The sequence below is a fragment of the Theobroma cacao genome, chromosome 3 (assembly GCF_000208745.1).
Source record: "Theobroma cacao cultivar B97-61/B2 chromosome 3, Criollo_cocoa_genome_V2, whole genome shotgun sequence".
Lineage (NCBI taxonomy): Eukaryota > Viridiplantae > Streptophyta > Magnoliopsida > Malvales > Malvaceae > Theobroma > Theobroma cacao.
This window is the reverse complement of record NC_030852.1, coordinates 9,761,411-9,783,147: the sequence shown is the minus strand read 5'-3', so window position 1 is coordinate 9,783,147 and position 21,737 is coordinate 9,761,411. Positions and strand designations below refer to the sequence as shown.

General features: G+C 32.7%; 1 protein-coding gene across 1 annotated transcript; it reads right to left on the bottom strand.

Annotated features, from left to right (window-relative positions):
• On the bottom strand, positions 2,386–19,978 carry LOC18604460 (putative 3,4-dihydroxy-2-butanone kinase). Its single transcript, XM_018117953.1, has 20 exons — positions 19,706–19,978; positions 18,965–19,038; positions 18,819–18,882; positions 18,020–18,132; positions 17,882–17,929; positions 17,599–17,670; positions 17,396–17,485; positions 16,952–17,125; positions 16,647–16,730; positions 15,546–15,601; positions 11,344–11,474; positions 11,177–11,269; positions 10,852–10,916; positions 9,549–9,692; positions 9,420–9,463; positions 8,442–8,525; positions 8,282–8,355; positions 8,099–8,211; positions 7,922–8,017; positions 2,386–2,851 (listed from the first exon to the last, which is right to left on the bottom strand). Exons 1-20 carry the CDS (start codon positions 19,743–19,745, stop codon positions 2,726–2,728), a joined length of 1,785 nt encoding a protein of 594 aa, XP_017973442.1. The 5' UTR covers positions 19,746–19,978; the 3' UTR covers positions 2,386–2,725.

Genomic DNA, 21,737 nt, shown 5'->3' with positions numbered 1-21,737 from the left:
TATATATATATATATATATATATATATATATATATATATATATATATATATACTATGTCATAAATGGTACCATTGTGTGACAAATGCAACCATGCATGTGCGGGTGAGTGTGCACTTGTCAGTGATGACGGTGGTGAGGGAGATGGATGGTGATACTGTCCGGCTATGTGCACGATGTGGTGGGATGCACATGAGCTGGGTGAGATGCAAATGATGAATTTTGAAAATTTACCGTTATTTTCAAATTGATTTTATTGCAACGAGAAACATTCTATTTATACTGCCTTACTTGGATAATTGCAATTTCATGCTGAATACGGTTCCTTCATCATTAAATGATTTTACAACCAAGGGTTTAATAGAGGGATTTTAATAAGAACTTGAACTAAATGGCATTGTTTTTAAATAAGTGCATCATGTTTTCTAAACCATTCCTTGTCACTGCTTGTTCCCTTCTTATGTTCACTCACTGGGTTTATACTCACATTTTTAAACTTCATGTTTTAAGTTCTTTGAGTTAAAGGTGACTAGATCTTAGGACGAGGTGCTCCTCCTTATCCATTGCTCGATAGGTTTGTCATGATACTAAATGTTAGCACCCACGCCCATAGTCACTCCGCTGACGGTCAGAGTCTTTGAATGTGTACATGTAAACTGGATGTAACTTGCTAAGAATCGTTTGGCAAACTATTTATGTATATTCCGATTAATGAATACCATTATGAGTATATACCTGGATTTTATGAATTGATTTCAATGAAGTAATTATTTGAACATTATGATTTATAGATCTTAAAAAATGAGTATGGATGATACATGGACTAATGTACAGGTTCATACAAGAAGGCTTGCTAGGGCCTGGTGGGCTATGCCTATTGGGTCTTTGCGCAAGTCATTTTTCTTTTAAACGCTTAAGGGATTTTGTGAAGTCTTAATACATTTAACCCCTCATATTTTGGTCATTTGACTTTTGTCATTTCAAAATAAGGATCAATTGTAAAGCAAACATATATCCTTGAGAATGTTGTTCCTCTAGTCTTTGTTGAAGGCATCGATGATAAGGTCTTGGAAGTGGTAGACTCATAAGGATGATGATGATTTGGCAACATGTGATATACTTGCTAGCATGACTTGTGAATTGTAGAAATAGCACGAGAATATAGATGCTCAAATCATGATTTTACACTTATAAAACTTTTTTGATAAGAAGAGTCATTGAAAGGTATGAGGCGTCAAAGGAACTTTTCTTTTGTAAAATGGTAAAAGATAGTTCTATCAAGGCGTCTAAATTGTCATGGACCATGAGTTTTGTGTTGACTTGGTTCTATAATCTCTAATAGATAACTTTTCACAATTCATTATGAACTTTCTTATTAATAGATTGGAAGCTAGCTTGCCCTCATTGTTGAATATGTTGAACACAGTTGAGAAATTCATCACAAAAGAAAAGAGCTTCCAAATTAAAAAAGAAGTCAACTAGGAAGATGAAGAGAAAGAAAGCAAAGGACTTTGTCGCCAAGGCCCAAGAGTGTACTTGCAGCATAAAAAGGGATAACGTTTGCCATCATTTTGGACAAAAGAGTCATTAGAAGAGAAACTACGAAATTTATTTGGTTTGCAAGAAAGAAAAATAGCTTATTAAGACACTACTTTAAATAAAATTAATGATTGAGCATTCAATATCTACTTTTAAATATGAGATACTTAAAATACCTTAAGTTAATTATTAATCTCTAACCAAGGTTACAATGATTTGACAAGACCTGACATGATAAGAGTGAACATATGATATTAATTATATATATCTTTAAAAATTACGTTGCGACATTGTTTTATTTTAAGATGATCTTAATATAATTTAGCTCAAAATAAGAAAAAAATAAGATATTTTATTGTTAATACTATTGTATCGTTTGAAAAATTAATATTCAGTTTAATATGAAAAAATAACTTGAACCTGATAAAACTCAATCCAAAACCAATTCAACTAAATCCCATTTGTCATCTCTGAATCGATAATAACAAACAGAAAACTTTCTTTTCACGGTCGTAATTCATAACCTAATCTTTACATAAATGAAAAAAAAATGATAATAAATAATACCTGAAAACTCATTCAACTTTTCCTCCACTAAAACAATGCCGAAGGTTCAAAGATGCATCTTTTGTTTTTTTTTTTTTTTCTGAAAAGATTTGTCTACTAACCCAAGGAGCAATAAAACATACCAGAATCGACCCTTTCTGATAAACTTAGAATGTATTATATGGTCATCCAGCAAAATCAGACTTCAAATAGGTGCTAGTAGTTCTATCAGAAGCGCAGTTTCATTTTGTAGCAAATCAAATACTTGACCTAAAATCATGCAACATTATGCTTCCATGATATAAGATTCGGAAAAACTCAATTATATTGAAATAAAGCAGTGACACACCTGTCAACGAAGGCCATCAGAAGACAAGATTTGACCCATGCAAATTACAACATAAATATTATTTTGAATCACTCTATTTAGATGTTGAATTTACATTTTCCGAAAACATTCAATATTCAATGATATGTATGGATGAAACTTGCTCTCTCAGCTTTATGCACCCAAAAAAAAATGCATATGCGGAAAGCCATCTGGTAGTATTAATCATAAACAAAACTTGGATTGGTCAATCTGCAGCAAAAAGGGCACATGAACTGTAATGGAAGATGAGGATAAAATTTTGATACATCAGTTCATGAAGCTCGATATTTATCCTTCACAGCCAAAGCTGCTGCTCTGTACCACACAGCTGCTGCCATTGCACCGGGATCTGGAACTGTTGAAAGTATACCTACGGAGACATAGCTCGACCGCCCAGCCTACATCAGCTATGCCATCAGATCTCCAAACAAACAAACAGACAATAAAACAGCATATGGTCTTGTGGATATTTTGCTAAGGCATCAAAACAAGCATACAAAAGCAGTATCCATCAACAGCTTGCATCTCAAATTATGTACAACCATAAATAGATGACCAAATGGCTTCTATAGCAAAGAAAAATCCATCAATCTTCAGATGTTGTTAGATCCTCTAAGTGTGTTTCAATGAAATCTAAGGTGTTGTTTGATATCATTTTTGTTTCCCATATTCTTTCTAGGTTCCAGGTATTTTAAACAGTAGTAGAAAACGAGTTATCTATTCCCACAATGAAAACAAAAAAAAATGATTGTTTCAAAAGCAATATCTCCATCTCTTATATTATTTATAAGTAGGTGAGTAATGCCCATGTATCAAGATTAAATTTTTATAATAAAAAACCATTGACTAAACTAATTTAAGAATAAATTTATAATAATATTTAATTTAACATAAACTTATAAAACCAATAAAATGTATAGTTTAACAATAAATGTCAAAATCAGCATAGACTTAGGTTACAAATATTAAAAATCAAAACAATATAAAGTATTAAATATAAATTAAAACCATATAAAAACATTTCATATTCAATATAGTATTGTAACCATTTATAAATATAATGCAAATCAAACAAAATATAATATGATTTTATATAATTATATTTTACAGTATAGTATTCAATTATTTTGAAACTATATTTATCAATACAATATATTTAAAACTAAATTACTTTATAAATTTATTGATATATTAGATATAATAAGCACTATAATACCTAAATAAATAACATATTGTAATATTTGATATTTAACAACTAAAGGCTATGTCTTCATGTTTTATTATAATGTTTAACATATAATACATTATGTTAACATTTAAACTTTGGGCCAACTTATTGTTTAATAGTTAATTACTACTACTACTATTATTATTATTAAAATGAAACATATGAAAGATTTTTCATAGAAAATAAGTAATAACATGATAGAATATATTACACAAATTTATAAATTTATCAGAATCTATTATATTACATCATGTTATTATTTATTATTAATTTTTTAATAGTTTACTTCTATATTGAATTATTATGTTTGCAATAACATCATTCTTTTTTTTTTTTTTTCAACATGGAATGAGGCTGCTTACCAAACATCAAACATGCATTTTGCTTTCAAATTTTTAAAACTAAAACAAAATAAAATTAGTCGAAATAGAAAACACAAAATAGAAAGCAGGAAACATTAACCAAACAGATCTAAATTAGCTTAGGCAACCTATTAAAAAATTTATCCTATGTAGAATTTTGTTAGAATTCAGTCTTGTACTTTTATTGGGTGTTATAGAATTTTTCTTGGTTGGAGAAATTTGAAAGCACAAATTGTGATTTTAAGAAATTAAAGTTTAGAGACCAAATCAAATGTCGAAAAAGTGCAGCAACTATATCCGAACTTAAACCTTTGATTAAATAGCACTAACCCTGACACTTTTTTTTGTACCCAAAGGCCAAAGTAAAACTCAGAAAAAGCAGACAAGAAACTCTCCCAAAAGGAACAAGGAAAAAGAAAAACTAAAAGTGCTTAATAAGGCCCTGAATTATCCCAAATTTTTCAAAAAACAAAATAAACCTTACCTTTTTATTGTACTCAGAATAAGTTCCTATTCTAGATTTTTACTTAGATAAACCCCTATGTTGATGGAAAAATGTCACTTGACCTTAATGGCCTTTAGACTCACGGTCAACTGAGATCTTTCACATTCATAACATGACATGGATATTCAAATGTGGTGAAATTGGCTAAGATCACACGACCACGTGATGCAGGCGCATATGAAAATTTATTTAGTATTTTAATTAGTTTAGGATTTTTTTATTTTGTTTAGTTTGAGATTCTTTTTCCTATCTTTATTAGAATTTTAGTACTTTAAGTCTTTATTTATGATTAGAATTACTATTTGATTAGGATTTATCTTAACTATTATAAATAAGTATCTTAAGTAGAAGATTATTATTATCATCTTTTGTTATTTTGAATATTTATTCAAGAGGTTTCTTTGAAAACCCAATTATCTTTTTATTGTTCCAACACAATCAACCCTATTCTAGCCCTAATTGTTGAGTTTTAATTGCCCTAAACCTTTCGGCTACATCAAGTGGTATCAGAGCAAATTTTGAGAAGTTATTTGTTGTTGAGTGTGATGCTTCACATGTAGGAATTGGAGCAGTTCTTAGTCAAGATGGAAGGTCTATAGAGTTTTTTAGTGAAAAGTTGACAGACTCTAGACGACGTTATTCAACTTATGACTTAGAGTTTTATGCTTTGGTAAGGGTCATTCGTCATTGGCAGCACTACTTGGCTTATCGTGGGTTTGCTGTTTATTCTGACCATCAAGCTTTAAAGTATTTGCATTCGCAGAAAAAGCTTAGTAACCAACATGCTAAGTGGAGTTCTTTTCTCAATGAATTTAATTTCTCTTTAAAATATAAATCTGGGCAGTCTAATACTGTGGCTGATGCTTTGAGTAGGCGATGTAAAATGTTATCAGTTATGAGCACGCAAGTCACAGGATTTGAAGAACTTAAAAATCAGTATAGTTCTGATTCATATTTCAGCAAGATAATAGCTGATTTGCAGGGTTCATTACAAGCTGAAAATTTACCTTATATGTTGCACGAATATTATTTATTCAAAGGTAACCAGTTGTGCATTCCAGAAGGATCTTTAAGGGAGCAAATCATTAGAGAACTTCATGGGAATGGTTTAGGAGGACATTTTGGCAGAGACAAGACTTTGGCAATGGTGGCTGATCGTTATTATTGGCCAAAAATGCGCCGAGATGTGGAGAGGTTGGTGAAAAGATGTCCAGCTTGTTTATTTGGTAAAGGCAGTGCTCAAAACACTGGTTTATATGTTCCTTTACCTGAGCCAGATGCACCTTGGATTCATTTGAGTATGGGTTTTGTTTTGGGACTTCCAAAGACAGCAAAAGGATTTGATTCTATCTTTGTGGTGGTGGATCGGTTTTCAAAAATGGCACATTTTATTCCGTGTTTTAGGACTTCTGATGCAACTCATATTGCTGAATTATTCTTTCGTGAGATTGTAAGATTACATGGAATTCCAACTTCCATTGTTTCTGATAGAGATGTGAAGTTTATGGGACATTTTTGGAGAACTTTGTGGAGGAAATTTGGGACAGAGTTGAAGTATTCTAGTACTTGCCATCCGCAAACAGATGGTCAAACAGAAGTTGTGAATCGAAGTTTGGGTAATATGTTAAGATGTCTTATTCAAAATAACCCAAAGACTTGGGATTTAGTCATACCCCAAGCTGAATTTGCTTACAACAATTCTGTCAATCGAAGCATAAAGAAGACACCATTTGAGGCTGCATATGGGTTAAAACCTCAACATGTGCTAGATTTAGTACCCCTACCACAAGAAGCTAGAGTGAGTAATGAAGGAGAGTTATTTGCTGACCATATTCGGAAAATTCATGAAGAGGTAAAGGCTGCTTTAAAGGCCAGCAATGCAGAATATTCTTTTACAGCAAATCAACATCGTCGCAAGCAGGAATTTGAGGAAGGTGATCAAGTACTTGTGCACTTGAGGCAAGAAAGATTTCCTAAGGGTACTTATCACAAACTCAAGTCTAGAAAGTTTGGACCTTGTAAGGTGCTAAAGAAAATCAGTTCAAATGCCTATTTAATTGAGTTACCACCTGAGTTACAAATCAGTCCTATTTTCAATATTTTGGACTTGTATCCATTTGATGGATGTGATGGAACTGCATCTACCATAGACGCTCAAATTCAGCACCTTCCAATTGCTAAGGTTGAAGTTATTGAGGATGTGCTAGATGTAAAAGAGGTTCGATCTAGACGAGGGAACCCGTATAGACGATTTTTAGTGAAATGGCTTAGTAAACCTGCTAATGAAAGCACTTGGATTGCAGAAGAAGAATTGAAAAGAGTGGATCCCGACATCTATGAGGAGTATGTCAAGGCCTACTCGTCGGAGTCGAGTCTTTTCTGACCCGAGGGGACTGATGCAGGCGCATATGAAAATTTATTTAGTATTTTAGTTAGTTTAGGATTTTATTTTATTTATTTAGTTTGAAATTCTTTTTCCTATCTTTATTAGAATTTTAGTACTTTAAGTTTTTATTTAGGATTAAAATTACTATTTGATTAGGATTTATCTTAACTATTATAAATAAGTATCTTAGGTAGAAGATTATTATTATCATCTTTTGTTATTTTGAATATTTATTCAAGAGGTTTCTTTGAAAACCCAATTATCTTTTTATTGTTCCAACACAATCAACCCTATTCTAGCCCTAATTGTTGAGTTCTAATTGCCCTAAACCTTTCGGCTACATCACCATGTTAACTCAAATGACCACGTTTCAAGCAAAAAATTTTCCCACTCAACTAATTTCAACAAATAATTTAAAAAAAAAAAAAACTAATTTTAACACATCAAAAAAACCACATCAATGTCCACTATGCATACATAAGATGCCAGCTGACCATGGACCTAATGACCGATAAGATCACATGATATGCATAACATCTTTTTGTCAATACAAGAGCCTATCCGAGCCTATCCAGGTACAAATTATAGGGTATAGGCTTATTTGGATACAATAAAAATCTATGGACTTATTTAGGTAAAGTGAGGAAGTTCAGGAACATATTTAGCATTTTAGCTTAAAGAAAAACACCTGCAAAACAATAGTGATCTCATCTATCCTATTTGTAGTCAGTTTCTTGTATATATTTAGAGTTTTAATTGCAGATTCTATTCTATTTTTAGTCAGTTTCTTCTATATATTTAGAGTTCTATTTTCAGTTTGTAGAATTTGAAAGACCTTCCTACTTTAGCATGAATTTTGAGATGTAGCATGCAACACCACAGCATTTTAATAGAATTATATACCCAAGAACTGCCAACCAAGAAGAACAGCCTAATGCAATCAGAATCCTAAATACTACATAAGCAAAGGCAAAATGATACAGCAACCTGTGCCTGCATGTCTTTAGTTGATTCAGCTCCTTCTAATGCTGCTTCAGATGAGACGACAAAAGCAGTGGAAGGATCAGCACCGGCACTTAATCTCTGCTTCCGAAACATAAAATTAGCGGGAAATCTTAGACCACATAACAAAAAGAGCAAAGAGAGGCAGTTGTTTTATACAACCTCCTTAAGAACTGCTAATGCAGGAATAAGGGCATCCAATAATGTACGATAACCAGCACTAGCCCCACCGTATTTACTGACTGCATCAATGGCAGCTTCAAGTCCTTCAGCCCCTGAAATCAAAAGTCATTAAGTCAAGGTGTTTAAATCAGAAAGTCTTTCAGATTGAAAGCATCATCTCACATTGCTTTGCTGTGACAGTTGAATCCAAGTTTGCTTTCAACCGTGCATATGCTGCCTTACAAAATATAGTGTATCTGTTCAAAAGAGATATCTCAAGAGTTTATATTTCTGGTTATTTGTTAAGTATAAATCAAGCACAGAGAACAGGCCAGTAAATTACAAGACTCCACTCGTTCCTCCCATAGCTCTTCTAACAGATGATCCAATTTCATTCACTGTTTCAGCAGCATCATTCAGAGGATAACTGAAAACAGATGAAGATGATTCATCAAGTAAGATCATCAAGAAAAGAATGAAAATATTTTGTTGGAATGATAATCAATGAAGTGCAAAAGCATTGTTACGTATTAAAACAACAGGATTTAAAGCTGATAGTCATCAATGATTGCATGACTTCTGCAATTGAACTATTGTGCTAATAATAGCAACACAACTAATTACAACAGAGCTGACAAACAAAGAAATAACAACAAAGCTTGAAATTCCAGATGACTGTTTGACTACAATAATTTTATACATTAATATATCTCTTCGGGTAAATATCCTCTGTAGAATTATGGGCATCGAAGACTTTGAAGCATCTCAAACAACAATTTTCCTGGAATTCTTCTTAGCATTGTAATGACACTAATACAAAGTCTATAATAACAATTGAATTACATAATTAGTTTGCATGTACATCACTATTTTTCTTAGCATTCTAATGACACTAATACAAAAGCTACAATAACAAGTGAAATACATAATTAGTTTGCATGTACATCACTATTTTTAAATCCAATCCAATAGTTGTGAAACAAGAATAAGATCTACAAGCAAGCCATGTCAGCCCACATTGAGGAAGTCTTAAAATATATATACTACTTGGTATTATTAGCAACCTTTTAAAATCAAAGCTAAATATACCCCTTCGTACATGTCTAAGATAATGACCCATTAACACCTCTGACAGTCCGTCAAAAAGTTATACATGTCCAGCAATCTTAAAACCAATTGCAATGGTGGGCAGACAGCCTGCATAACAATTACACATATGTCCTAGCATTCTGGCCTGGGACTGCCACAACTACTATGGTAGGACAATTTCCTCTATTCAAGCAACAAAAGAAAACATAAAATTGTTGGAGAAAGGGCATACTATTTTTTCATATCATCAAGGATTGCTGTTGCACCTCTGTACATCTGCAAAAGCAAATTAATCATGCATAGCATGCAAGAAACTGTGAACCAAAAGCTAAAGGATGGATTAAGACAGTGTACGACTTACTGTTGACCCACAGTCACCATCACCTACTTTGCTATCCCAGTCATTCAAACTGTCCCTCATATCGATTACTGCATTTGCCGCTGCCTCAATAGCTACTTCAAGTATACGGCCCTGTTCACTAAGCTGCAGCGGCCGACTTAATGACTACCAGAAACAAACAAGAAGGGTCAGCTTAATGAAGGATTTCCTCCAATCCCCCCCCCCCCCCCCCCTCCCCAACTATATTTTGCAGATTCAGTTAAGTGTGTCCAAATCGACTGAAGCACAAATAAATATATATAATTACTTACTTTCTTTAAGGTCAATTCTATCAAATATCTTTTTCTTTGAGGTAATACTAACANTCTTTTTTTCTTTTTTCTTCATTTCATTTTTGAGGCATTCCATTTTCATTTTTCCTTTTGGTGATAGTAAGATGCCAGTTAAACACAATCAGAAACTGCTTTGTTTCATAGCCAACAGCTCTTAACAAGGTCATATGCCCCAAAAACTTAGCACCCCAAAAACCTGAGGCATCAAAAGTATTTGCTATTTTAACACATATTAACAACCCACCTCCCCACATGGAATACACAGTTCAGGTACCAAAAAGAATGTAACCACAGGATTGTGTCCTAAGGGATTGTATTTCATCACTAACTAATGTTCATTCATTTTTTTTCCTTTTTTCTTTCTTCTGCTTTAGTTCCTTTTTTCCTTCTTCAGACAATAAAACACCCACAGTCTATTTGTGAAATTATTTTATTTTAACTCAAAAAAAGTTTAGCATCAGCCATAGGAGCTTCCTAGGCTATTCCAACAGATCCAGAGGATTATCCATGGATTAATTTCTCGGCCATGACAACATTTTAACCAGTGTAAATCCATATTATGTTTTGTTATTTTGTGGACTAGGGGGACAAGAAGGCACCTTTCCCAATTTGTGATGTATCATCAACAGAACATAAAACCGCATAATAAGAAATTTCTTTTTCGTACATACTGAGAAATTTAATATGATGTCATTTCATTCTCTTCTACTGTTAGTATTGCTATTATACTTTTCCATAGCCTACCTAGCAAGTCAAAGATTGTGCATATGTCATGCAGTGTTGTCTACATCTATCAATAACAACATCAATGACTAGAAATGAAGTTAAACTGTCTAGTAATGGCAACTAAAAAACTAATATCTACATTCTGCCTGGAAAGAGATGTTAATTAAATGTAAATCTAGCCTTTAATTAGAAGATTTATCTATAATATATGACCTGTCCATTCACAATATACCCCTTTATGATAATCAATAATTCCTGCAACCAACCTCCTCACTCTTCATTGAACGAGATGGTGGCAGTGGGACAGGAATCTTGGCAGGTGGACGATTACCTACAAGAAAACACAGCATTTAAGCTTAATGAACCCCAAATTGCCATTGAACTTTATTTTTAATTTTCAATCTAGTGTGGTTAACTGTTTTAACCATTGCAATAAAAGGTTAAGATTATCTTTGCAGCAGTGCAATTCATAAATATGTGATGCAAAATATGAGGTTTAACACCACTCAAATTTCTTCCTTATGCATCTTTAGACAAGTGAAATGAGGAGACATAAACAAGAAGTGTCAATATTCTAACACATTCACAGACCAGCAGAACCAACAGGCCAATTAGGAGCCTTAGTGGGAGCATCCAGGCGTTGCAACAGAGTTTGATCTGCCTTCATTATAGAGATTGAAAATCCTGAAAGAAACATTGTACTGATAAAGAACAATACTACTAATAAACAAAAAAAAAATTTATCAACAAGAACAAACCTGCCATATCAAGAGAGGTCATAAATGATCCTGTATACACTCTTTCAACGGCAAGTCCAAATTCCAGCTGCAATTTAGGGACAGTCTTTCCAGCTGCAATCATCAGCTCCATCACAGGAGTGGCACCTAAGCTGCATGTTAAAAGATCTTTAAAATGATGATAACGAAAAGACATGGACAAAAACTACTACAGTACATAAATGCACAGGAATGCATACTTGAGCCAAGCCAAGCTTGACTAGGGAGATCATTTAAGCAATTGATCGAACTCCAGCTTTTATTAAGCCTAAAATTTGGAAATTGAGTTTAAGTTCGTATTGAGTTTGAGCTCAATTTGTTAATTCATCAAGCTCAAGCTTTTATTAAGCCTAAAATTTGGAAATTGAGTTTAGGTTCTTATTGAGTTTGAGCTCAATTTGTTTAAACAAATGAACCTAATTAGAGCTTTTAAATGACCTCAACTCTGAGCTTTAAACAAGCTAATTTATTTACTCAAATTCTTTTCAAATAGTAATACTAAATATCTTTTAATCATAATTCTAACCTAATTCAGTCAACAAAAATACAATTGAAGATCACAATAAAATATTTCAAATGGGAGAAAAAAAAAAGACATTTCAAACAAAAGCAATTAAACTAATAGAATAAAAACATAAAATAGAACTTCTAAAAGAGCTTTATTCACAAACATGTAGAACAAATAACCCAAAAGAGCAAAACTCAAGAATAATCTGAAATCTCCAATTTTATAAACTCAATATCTCAATGTCAAAAATATCATTCATCAAAATTTAATCTCCAAACATAAGAAAACCTATATATATAAGCTTCATAAGCCCAGGTTTAAGCCCATGGGAAAATAAAGCCCACCAAACCCAAATAACAACTAATGAAATAAACCAAACCAATATGTCTACTAATAAATTAAATCCTCTTTCCTAACTTTACGCCTAGAGTCAACATTCTTCCAAAAACTTAAAGAATGTTCTCCATCACATAAAGACAAAAACAAGATAAACACCCCTGAACTCAAGCTTGCTTATTAGAGTTATTAATAACCAAGCTCAATTTTCAAGCTCAAGCTAACCAAATAAACCAGTTCAAATCAAGCCAAACTAGACCTAGACCAACTCATAAGCTACTCTGTCCACTTTCTCCCCTACACAGTCATCAATTCCATCATTACAGTGGCAATGATGATGCAGGTTGCAAAGTTCTAACTTTTCAGAAATAATAATAACAAAAATAAAATAACACACAAGAAAAAACACATAATTGCAATCATAACAACTTGAGCCAACCCAAGTGGAGATTTTAGAAGCTCAGGAGTTCTTAACACTAAACTGGCACCATGGAAAAGCACACTATGCAGTAAGCTCATGATTTGACACACATGTATTAATTACAGCAATGGGAGCAGTTGCATAGTAAATGCAAGTTATTTAAACAGCCAGAAAGCACAACTTTACACATCAGTGAAGAGCAGCAAGGTCAGTTTAGATGAGTCGGTATATACTTAACAACCAGTGTAAAACTGCACAAAAACACAGTCTACATAGTAAGGTTTTAATTGTGTCATTACCATTATCCAGCATTCAAAAAACAACGAAAAAGTGTTGGTATATTTACAGGAATAACTTGGAGCACCTAATAAGTAACCATTAAGTTTTCAGAGAGAGAGAGAGAGAGAGAGAGAGAATTAGATCCATCATATAATATCACGAACCATCAAGCCTCAACTTTTGTGCAAATTATATTCACAGAAGACTAGTGTTGGCTACTTATAGTAAGATGGGAAAAACAATTTGTGAATCCCCCAATTGGTAAAACTATATAAGAGTTCATTTAGCCTTAGGAGATAGAATAATGTTCAAAACAGAAACCAATGCAAAATGCAAAGCAACTATTTGAGGGATTAAACTATTTGTTACATTGTTGTATTTTATGGACATGATTATAACTTTTATAGATTCCACATTTTCGGCTATTCAAGCTATTTTACGTTAATTGGTATACTGTTCATTTTTCAAGTACAAGGGACTTCGAGTTAAATTTGGCATTTCGCATTTAGGATCTTAGTTTTGGTTTTCCTTATCCTATCGGGGTTTATTTTAAGTTAAGTTTGTTAGGTTTCTATTTGCAGTCTTCCCTATTTCTTTAAGTAGTTATTGAAGTAAGACTGCTAATTCTGATGGTATTAGGAATTCCAGGAGTCTATAGAAGTCAATGTACTCTTTTCTTTTGAGATAGGAAACTTATGTGAGAGAATTTTGAACATTTTTTGCTATTGTGATTGAGTAATTTTTGTGTGATGTGATCCACCTTAGGTGTGACTCCTAAGGAAACCTGAGTGTAAAGCTTAGGGATTTATTTTCTTCCTTTTTTTCTTTATCCTCAATTTTCCATGTTTCACTCAAGCATTCAAACCAGAGAATTGCCATAAACGCTAGATACCTAGCTTTCTTACATCAAAAACTTTAATTATTAAAAGTAGAAGAGCGAAATTAAGGCTCCATTTGTTGGTGCTTTTACTTTTTGCTTTTAGCTTTCGGAAGCAAAAAAGCAAAAAGCATGTGCGGATACAAAAGCCACTTTTTTTGAAGGATTATACACAATATGCAATTCTTTTTAGATTACAAAATGCATAAATCTACTTCTATGTACGCTAGTTATGTTATAATTCATTTTTTACTTATTTCTTCATTTTAAATCAATTATGATATTGTTTTTTACCTTTTTCTTTTGCTTTATAACAATTCTTCAAAAAGCAAAAAAGAAAATAACAAAAGCATCAACCAAACGGAGCCTAAAATAATTATTATTTTATGCTTTTTTATGCTCAGGCACCTTAACAAAAAGAGTATATCTAAAGAACATACATCTAGAGCAGGCAATCAAAGCTAGTATTCATGATTTACCTTTCCTAATATCTTCCAACCTATAAAGCACAGACACAGAAAAGCCCCCTGCTTGTCCATGTCCAAAATGGACACACCTAAGACATGGCCAGATACATGTCAAACATGATGAGACAGCAAAATATATATATATATTTAGACGAAGGACACGGCAAGAATATGGGAAAGACATGGGGAGGACATAGGATCCAAATCCCTGTCAATTACAGATGCCACTCCACACAACATCAATTATTCACCATGATCTGCTAGTACAATCTACGACTTTGATGACCAGATGGAATTGATGAATCTCTACGCAATATCTAGGGTTGTTGGGAACAAGAAGAACAAAATTTGAGTGAAAGGAGACAGAGAACGAAAGCTAACTGGCAGGAACTGAAGCAAGAGAGAGTGGAGGACAAAACCAAGAACAGCTTTTGCCTCTCTGAGGTTATTTATATTTGGGCACTATATGCCGCTATAGGCCTAATGGATATGGGTTATTATGGGCCAGAATATGGTTCAAGTAAAGATCTATTTTAGCCTTTAAACTTTGATAGCAACCCACCACTAAAAATCTGAAATCAAGCAAAAACATTGGTTTTAGGCCACTAGAGCCAATATCAACTGCAATTTAAGAAAATAGCAAAGCCCATTTTCAAAATCAAATAAAAAAATCAATGTTCTCATTCACGCTAAAATTGTTTTAGGTATATGAAATACATAGAAAGATATTATTTATTGCCATGTCTATATCATGTCATACCCATTTCTTGTGCACATCTAAGATAACAATTCATAGATTCAGTTATACTAATTTGCATTAGCTGATTTCCATTTTACAACTGATGCTAAAATCAAATTTTTAAAGCCCAAGCAACACCTACCAGGCTAAAGGCAAAAGCTACATTCAGCTGTAACCAAGCTAAGAAAAAAATATTCAACAATCTAACACGGCTAAAAACTCAACTTATTTACAATGTATATTGTGAACTCATTGCAGTTGACCAAGTATTATTATTTCTAGCAAGGCCATATTCCTCAGTCCTCATCTTTTTCCTCTACTGTTCTTTTGTTGGTCACCCTTACAGACTCATCACCTTGGAACCTATCACAATGGTATGTCTAAACAGCATAGGGCATGATCCAAATAGTTATTTTCCATGAAATGCTAATGTATTTCCTAGCCAAAGGTCAAAATAAATCAGCAACAGACTGGATTCAGATTTGAAGCCCAAAACCACACAGACCACTTAGAATAGAGAATAAAACAGCAGAAAGAAAATTAATATCCATACATACCCATTAATCATGAGCACCACTCTATTGCCTCGTGTAATTGGAACATAGTTAGTTTCCTGAAAAAATTAAAAATATTAAGTTGCAATTTGAAATAATACATACCAGAAGATGATAAAGAGGTAACAGTGGTGGGATGGCTATGAAGAGGAAAGTCGAGGGAGTGACCCAAGGCAGGTGACAGTGCTCGTGGCAAATCAAACATTCAATGGCAATATAATGCAGTGCTATGCATTTTTATCAATGTCTGGGAGGCCCTTTTCAGTCTCAACCACAACAGGAAAGGCAAAGAGATGATGTATCAATGAAACTAACCTTGAACAAGCAATAATAGTAACAGCTTTGAATCTTGTGAAAGAGATACACATGGTGTTTTTCAAAATAAATGAGATATGGCCCAATGGCCCAACATAAGCCACATGATTTCAATATATGAACCTAAAATAATCCAAATTGAATAGTTTTAGAAGTCTAGATGTCATTAGTTAAGAATGCCATTGCTGCTGTAGGGAAGAGAATCAGAGAAAGAGCCTAGCGAGAGATATCTAAATTTTTCTATCTTTCTAGTTTCTAATAAGGTTCTAATTTTTTTCAAATTAGGATAACAGGTACTGGTTTATTTTTTTTCAGTTAGGTATATAATGGTTCTTCGATAGTCTTCTATTTTGATTTAAGCCATATTTATCATACCACATCACCATAATTAAACAGCAAGTCTTCAGCACAGCCTATAATCGGTCTTAAATGAGGCATATTGGAAAGGGAAGGCTCAATTAGACCAAATAAAAGTATAAAATATCAATTGAAACTTAAATAGCTTCCATTGGAATTAGGCTCTTTAGTTTTCAACCTCAAAAATGAAATAATGAAAAAAAAAAAAAAAAAAAACAACCAAATGAGAGATATAACAATATCATACTGAACTACTTGAGAAAAAATTCAAGGCTATTTTCTTCACAATAGCAATAGTAGACTTATTATCAGACATCATCACCATTAGTGGTATGAGATCTATGTAGCACAAATTCCGTTTTCCTTAGAGGTATAATGTAAAAGGGCAGGGGGTTAAAATAAACAAGCTGCTGCTCCATTATTGGGACATACCGGTGACAAGATTTGCTTAAGAGCATGAGAAACAACCACATCCACAGGCTGGAGGTCTGCCACAGCAGCACCAGGTTCCCCATGCTGAAAGAAGAATATTTGTTAAGCATTGAAATAGAAACCAAATCAGAAAAACAAAGAGAAGCACAACGCAAGGAACAACAGTCAAAGGCTAAGCGAATAGAACTAAAGTCTAAAACTGATCAACTCAAAACAATAAAAGTAAACAAAAAACTACTTTCACTTGATTCTGCAGAAATATAAGCACTAAAATATTTCGCAATGAAAACTGAAAAGTAACTCACAATTCCGAGACCAAGTTCCATCTTTCCTGGGCCCAAGCGGTCAGATGTAACCTGACCAGGCAATGTGCAAACAGATAATGCGACACCCATTGTCCCAACCATCTCAGATGCACATTTCGCCTCTGAAGCAACATCAGCAAGGGAAAGGCCAGCAGCAGCTGCAGCTCCAGCAACCTGTATTCCACAAAGAGGAAGAGGAACAATTGCAATAATTTACTGCAAATAGATTTTTAATTTTAAAAAAGCCACTTTTCTAAAGGTAGCCTTTCAAAGAGAGCAACCCTTTAAGATAAACAGCATTGAATGGAAACTCCTGTTAACAGTTTATAGAAATACAGTTTGCCTTTTGTCAAACAGCATAATTACAGCAAGCTAGCAACTAACAGTTTAAAACTTTTTTCTGAGTTAATAGGAATCAAGTATGGACAGACAGAGATAGAGTACCTTATTAACAAGAATAGTTCCTGCCAAACCTCTTCGTCCAGCAATGCCTCTGGGTGGAGGTAATGCACAATCATCTCCAACAATTACAGTCTGCAAAGGGAAGGAATTGCATCCAATAGTTTTTATATTATTTTCCCTGACAATGCTTCAGAAAGTCAAAGAAATAAAAATGTCTTAAAAAAATGTTTAGCATGAAAACATACTTCAATTTTATAACCTTCAGACCTTGCTTGCTCAGCAGCCAAACCAAAATTCAAGCGATCACCAGTATAATTCTATCCACATCCAGATGATAACATGAATCAGAACTAAAAGATGAGGGGCTGCAGGGGGGGGGGGGGGGGGGGGGTGTTCAGGAGTAATTAAAAAGAGGTTAATTCTAAAAGAAAAAAAATTAGAGCACACATCTTGATAGCTCTAAATACCTCCAACTAGCAATTGATATCATATAAACCTATCACCTGATTTATTAGGAAAGAAAAATACCGTAACTATCAGAAGACATCCCATAGGACCAGTCACAGCTCGAATGCCCTGATGATAATTTCAGTCAAATATGGGAAATATGTTAACATAATTGGCAGTTCTTTAAACCACAAAAAAAATAGCAAATAGAATGCATACAGCTAAAATTGAATCAACCGGAGGAGATGCAAAAACATCTCCACAAATGGAAGCTGTCAGCATCCCTTCTCCCACAAATCCAGCATGTGCAGGTTCATGCCCACTTCCACCTCCTGCATCAAAAATTATATCAAATAAAAAGTTCTCTATGCACCGTTTTCATAATTTTTATTAGCCATAAAGGGTCCTAAGACAGCCAGTATCACATGACATGACCACCATTCTTCTCTCAAGAGGAGAGGAGGCCAGAAAATTCAATACATTTTTTCCACTTATAATAATTATTCTTGTTTTAATCACATAAGCTGTAAGAAAAGTAAACAAGATGTAACATGTGCATGGACATAAATAAACCCCATACAGTTAAAACATAAGTGGTGATATGGAAGAAATTAAAATTTCAATGGAAAAGAATGGAGAACCATAAGAAGGCCAGAACCATGCATGCTCCAAAGTTTATGCCCAATGATGCATACCAACTAATCCACAACCGGTCCTGGACAATCAGAATAGTTACTAATATATTTTCTTACAGATGTCAGGGAAATTTTTCGAGCATAAATGTTAAAGAATAATAACTACAAGTTTAGTGCCTAAAGTTGCCTAACAATGAGGATGTTAAACTAATTGATTGTCAAAATCATTAGAAACGACAAAAGGTGACTGCAGCTTAAAAAGTTGTCTGGGAAGCGTAATAGTTCATGAAGATAATAAAAGAAACAAAGTAAAGAATTTGACTTTCATTTTCCAGCACAAGAAAACAGATATGAAGTGTTAGCAGCTTTAAAATGGTCCAAACCTGATATGACAGCAACCTTGTCATATGTTGCACCCGAAACATCAGCACGTATTACAACCTTCACCTGCAAACGGGCTAGTTACCATTTTGTGTAAATTAAGCCTCATTGCACTAATATACATGAGCAAGGAGGAAAAATTAATCACCTCAGGGAAACCATCTAAGTACTGGAGTCCTGGATAGGTTTCCACAAGACCCTCAATAAATTCAGTGACCACATCTGCCACCACGATAATAAAACAACAACAAATAATTTTTCATAAAACAGAAAACTAAAATTGTCAATTCCCTCTATTAACAGTTACCCAATTATTTTCCATATTTCACATCGTGTATTTTGGTAGAAAGAGCATCGTAAAGGAATGTTAACGAGAAACAAGAGAACATAAGCCTTGATTGAACTTAACCCTAACCAAAGAGTAGTTAACGCAGAAAATTTAGGAAAAAGATATAATAGTTTGTGCCTTTGAGCCTAAAGCTATTATTTTTTCTTTTTTCTTTTTTTTTGACAGTAGTCTTGCCTAAATTCTGAGATTTCATTTGCTCAGAGAGTAAAGCAAAGCCACTATTATTTGATCAAGTATATATAAAATAAATCCATTATCTAACAGCTAACAGCACAGAAACAAAAAAAAAATCCACATTTCACAATGCAAACACAAATAAACAAGAATTTGGAAATGCGAGCCAATTCCATCCTTAAATTTAAAATTGAAATAAATAATAAAGAATAAAGAGATAGAGAACGGAAGACTGAGTGAGGAAAAACACTGAATTCTTTTTCAAGGTTTTTTTTCTCAGAAAAAAATATATTCAGATGATCGGAGGCGATACATAAGTAGTAGAAAGAGGAGATAGTGAGAAACAAGGAGAAGGAAGACGCGAACCGTTAGGGTTGTTGATGAGCTTCTTCCCTTGAAAAGCCATAACCGAAGACTATTCCTTTTTCTTTTTATTTTTCTGCCTAAATTCGCAATTTCAGATTTGAAATTCGACAGAGAGAGTTTTGATTATCTTTGGGTGTTTGGACCTTTTGGGTGGAGTCTCTCTCTCTCTCTCTCTCTCTACTTGCAAAGTCTCACCTGAAATGGAAGACCCGTTTTGCTCTTGCTTAAGACTGCGGACTAGGAAGTTGTCGCTTGTCCGGAGAAGAAATTTCACCTTCAATTACCAAAATGTCCTTTTTCTTGTTTTTTCCTCCTTTTAATCGTTTCTTCTTCTAATAAATAAATATTACACATACATCACAACAAACGTCACCATTATCCTTTCAGTTAAGATATCGTCATTAATAAGTTTTTAATAGTTTTTATCTCCCTTTACTAGCTCAAGAAAACCCTTAACAATTTAGAATATAAATAAATAGTGAAAATTCAATATAAATCAAACCTATACTATTTGCAGCTGATCTGAATGTTTAAAACAAGTTTAGTTCACAAAATAGAATAATTATTTAGTAAAATTAATTATTATGTAATTTAATTTATAAAATATAATTATTATTATTTTGAGGTTAAGAAGAGTTTGACATACTCAAAGAATAACTTATAAAATGATAAGAATATCTTTTATTATAATTCAATTATATTTAAAAATATCCTCTATTATCATTTAATAATATTTTTTTGTCAAAAAAACAAAAATATCTTTTATTTAAGTTTTAACAATATTTTCGTCAAAGGATAAAAATATCTTTTATTGTAATTAATTAATATTTTCACAAAAATACCTTTTATTATGATCAAATAATATTTTTGAGAAAAGACAAAACTTCCTTTATTTAAGATTTAATAATATGTTCATCAAAAGACAAAAATATTGTTTATTGTAATTAAAAATTTGTTTACCAAAATAGAAAAATACCCTTTATCATAATATTTTGTAACAAAGACAAAAATACCTTTTATTAAAGCTTTAATAATATTTTCATCAAATGATGAAAAAACCCTTTATTGTAATTAAATAATATTTACACAAAATAAAAAAATCCTTTATTATAATTTAATAATATTTTTGGATTTAGAAAAAAATATTTATTTAAACTTTAATAATATTTCATCAAAATATAGAAATACCCTTTATTGTAATGAAACAATATTTTCACTAAATACAAAAATACTTTTTTATAATTTTATAATATTTTTGTATCAAAGCAAGTTGTACATATGGCTAAAAAGTGATTACAAAGTTTTGCTAGCAGTCGAGAACAATAAAAGTAGTAATACTGCTCATGACAATTTAGTTCTTTATTTAATCACTTATGAAGAAACACATAAGTGTTGACTCCATATGTTTTTTATGACAACAAAATATTCTTCATTCATTAATGTCTAACTTCACTATTTAAGTGTATAGGATTTAATTTAATACCCTTAACAAAACTATTAATTAAAAGTAAGTTAAGGAGCTTGCTAAGTTTAATGAAGAGTTAATTAGTTAAGAGGAAAAGAGCAACTAATGAATAAAAACATAACCTTAGTAGCTAATTATCAAGGGACTTTAATTAGTTAAAGCATGGTTGTGCGATAAGTTGAAGCAAAACAGAAATATGCTAATTGATTAAGAGGTCTAGTTAATTGGTTTAAGCACAAGGTCCTAGTATCTTCAAACGCCAAAAACAAGTTTAAAAATATAATTAACCGTTGAAGGGAGCCAAAATGATCTTCTAGTCGATTAAAGCTGATTTTTATTGGTTATGGTTGAAAAAAGTAAAGCTTCAATCAATTAAGGGAAAAGCTAACCAATTAAAGGAAGACTATTATGTAGAGAAGTGAAAACAAAAAGTTTGTAATTGATTAAAGCCTGCCATAACCAATTAAAGGAAGTTTGTTGAAGAAAAGAAGTTTGAAGATAGAGAACTCTTAATTGGTTAGAGCCTCTTGTAATCGGTTAGAGCAAAGACCACAGTAGCAGGATGGT

Bases quoted from the DNA above. Each gene is read 5' to 3' on its own strand.
- LOC18604460 (XM_018117953.1), bottom strand. From the start codon at position 19,745: ATGGCTTTTCAAGGGAAGAAGCTCATCAACAACCCTAACG. The intron at 8,212-8,281 runs GTGAGATGATGC...TTTTGATTTCAG, and splicing joins AACTGTCACAGCAAAGCAAT to GGGCTGAAGGACTTGAAGCT. The intron at 8,018-8,098 runs GTTGTATAAAAC...TTTCGGAAGCAG, and splicing joins CATTAGCAGTTCTTAAGGAG to AGATTAAGTGCCGGTGCTGA.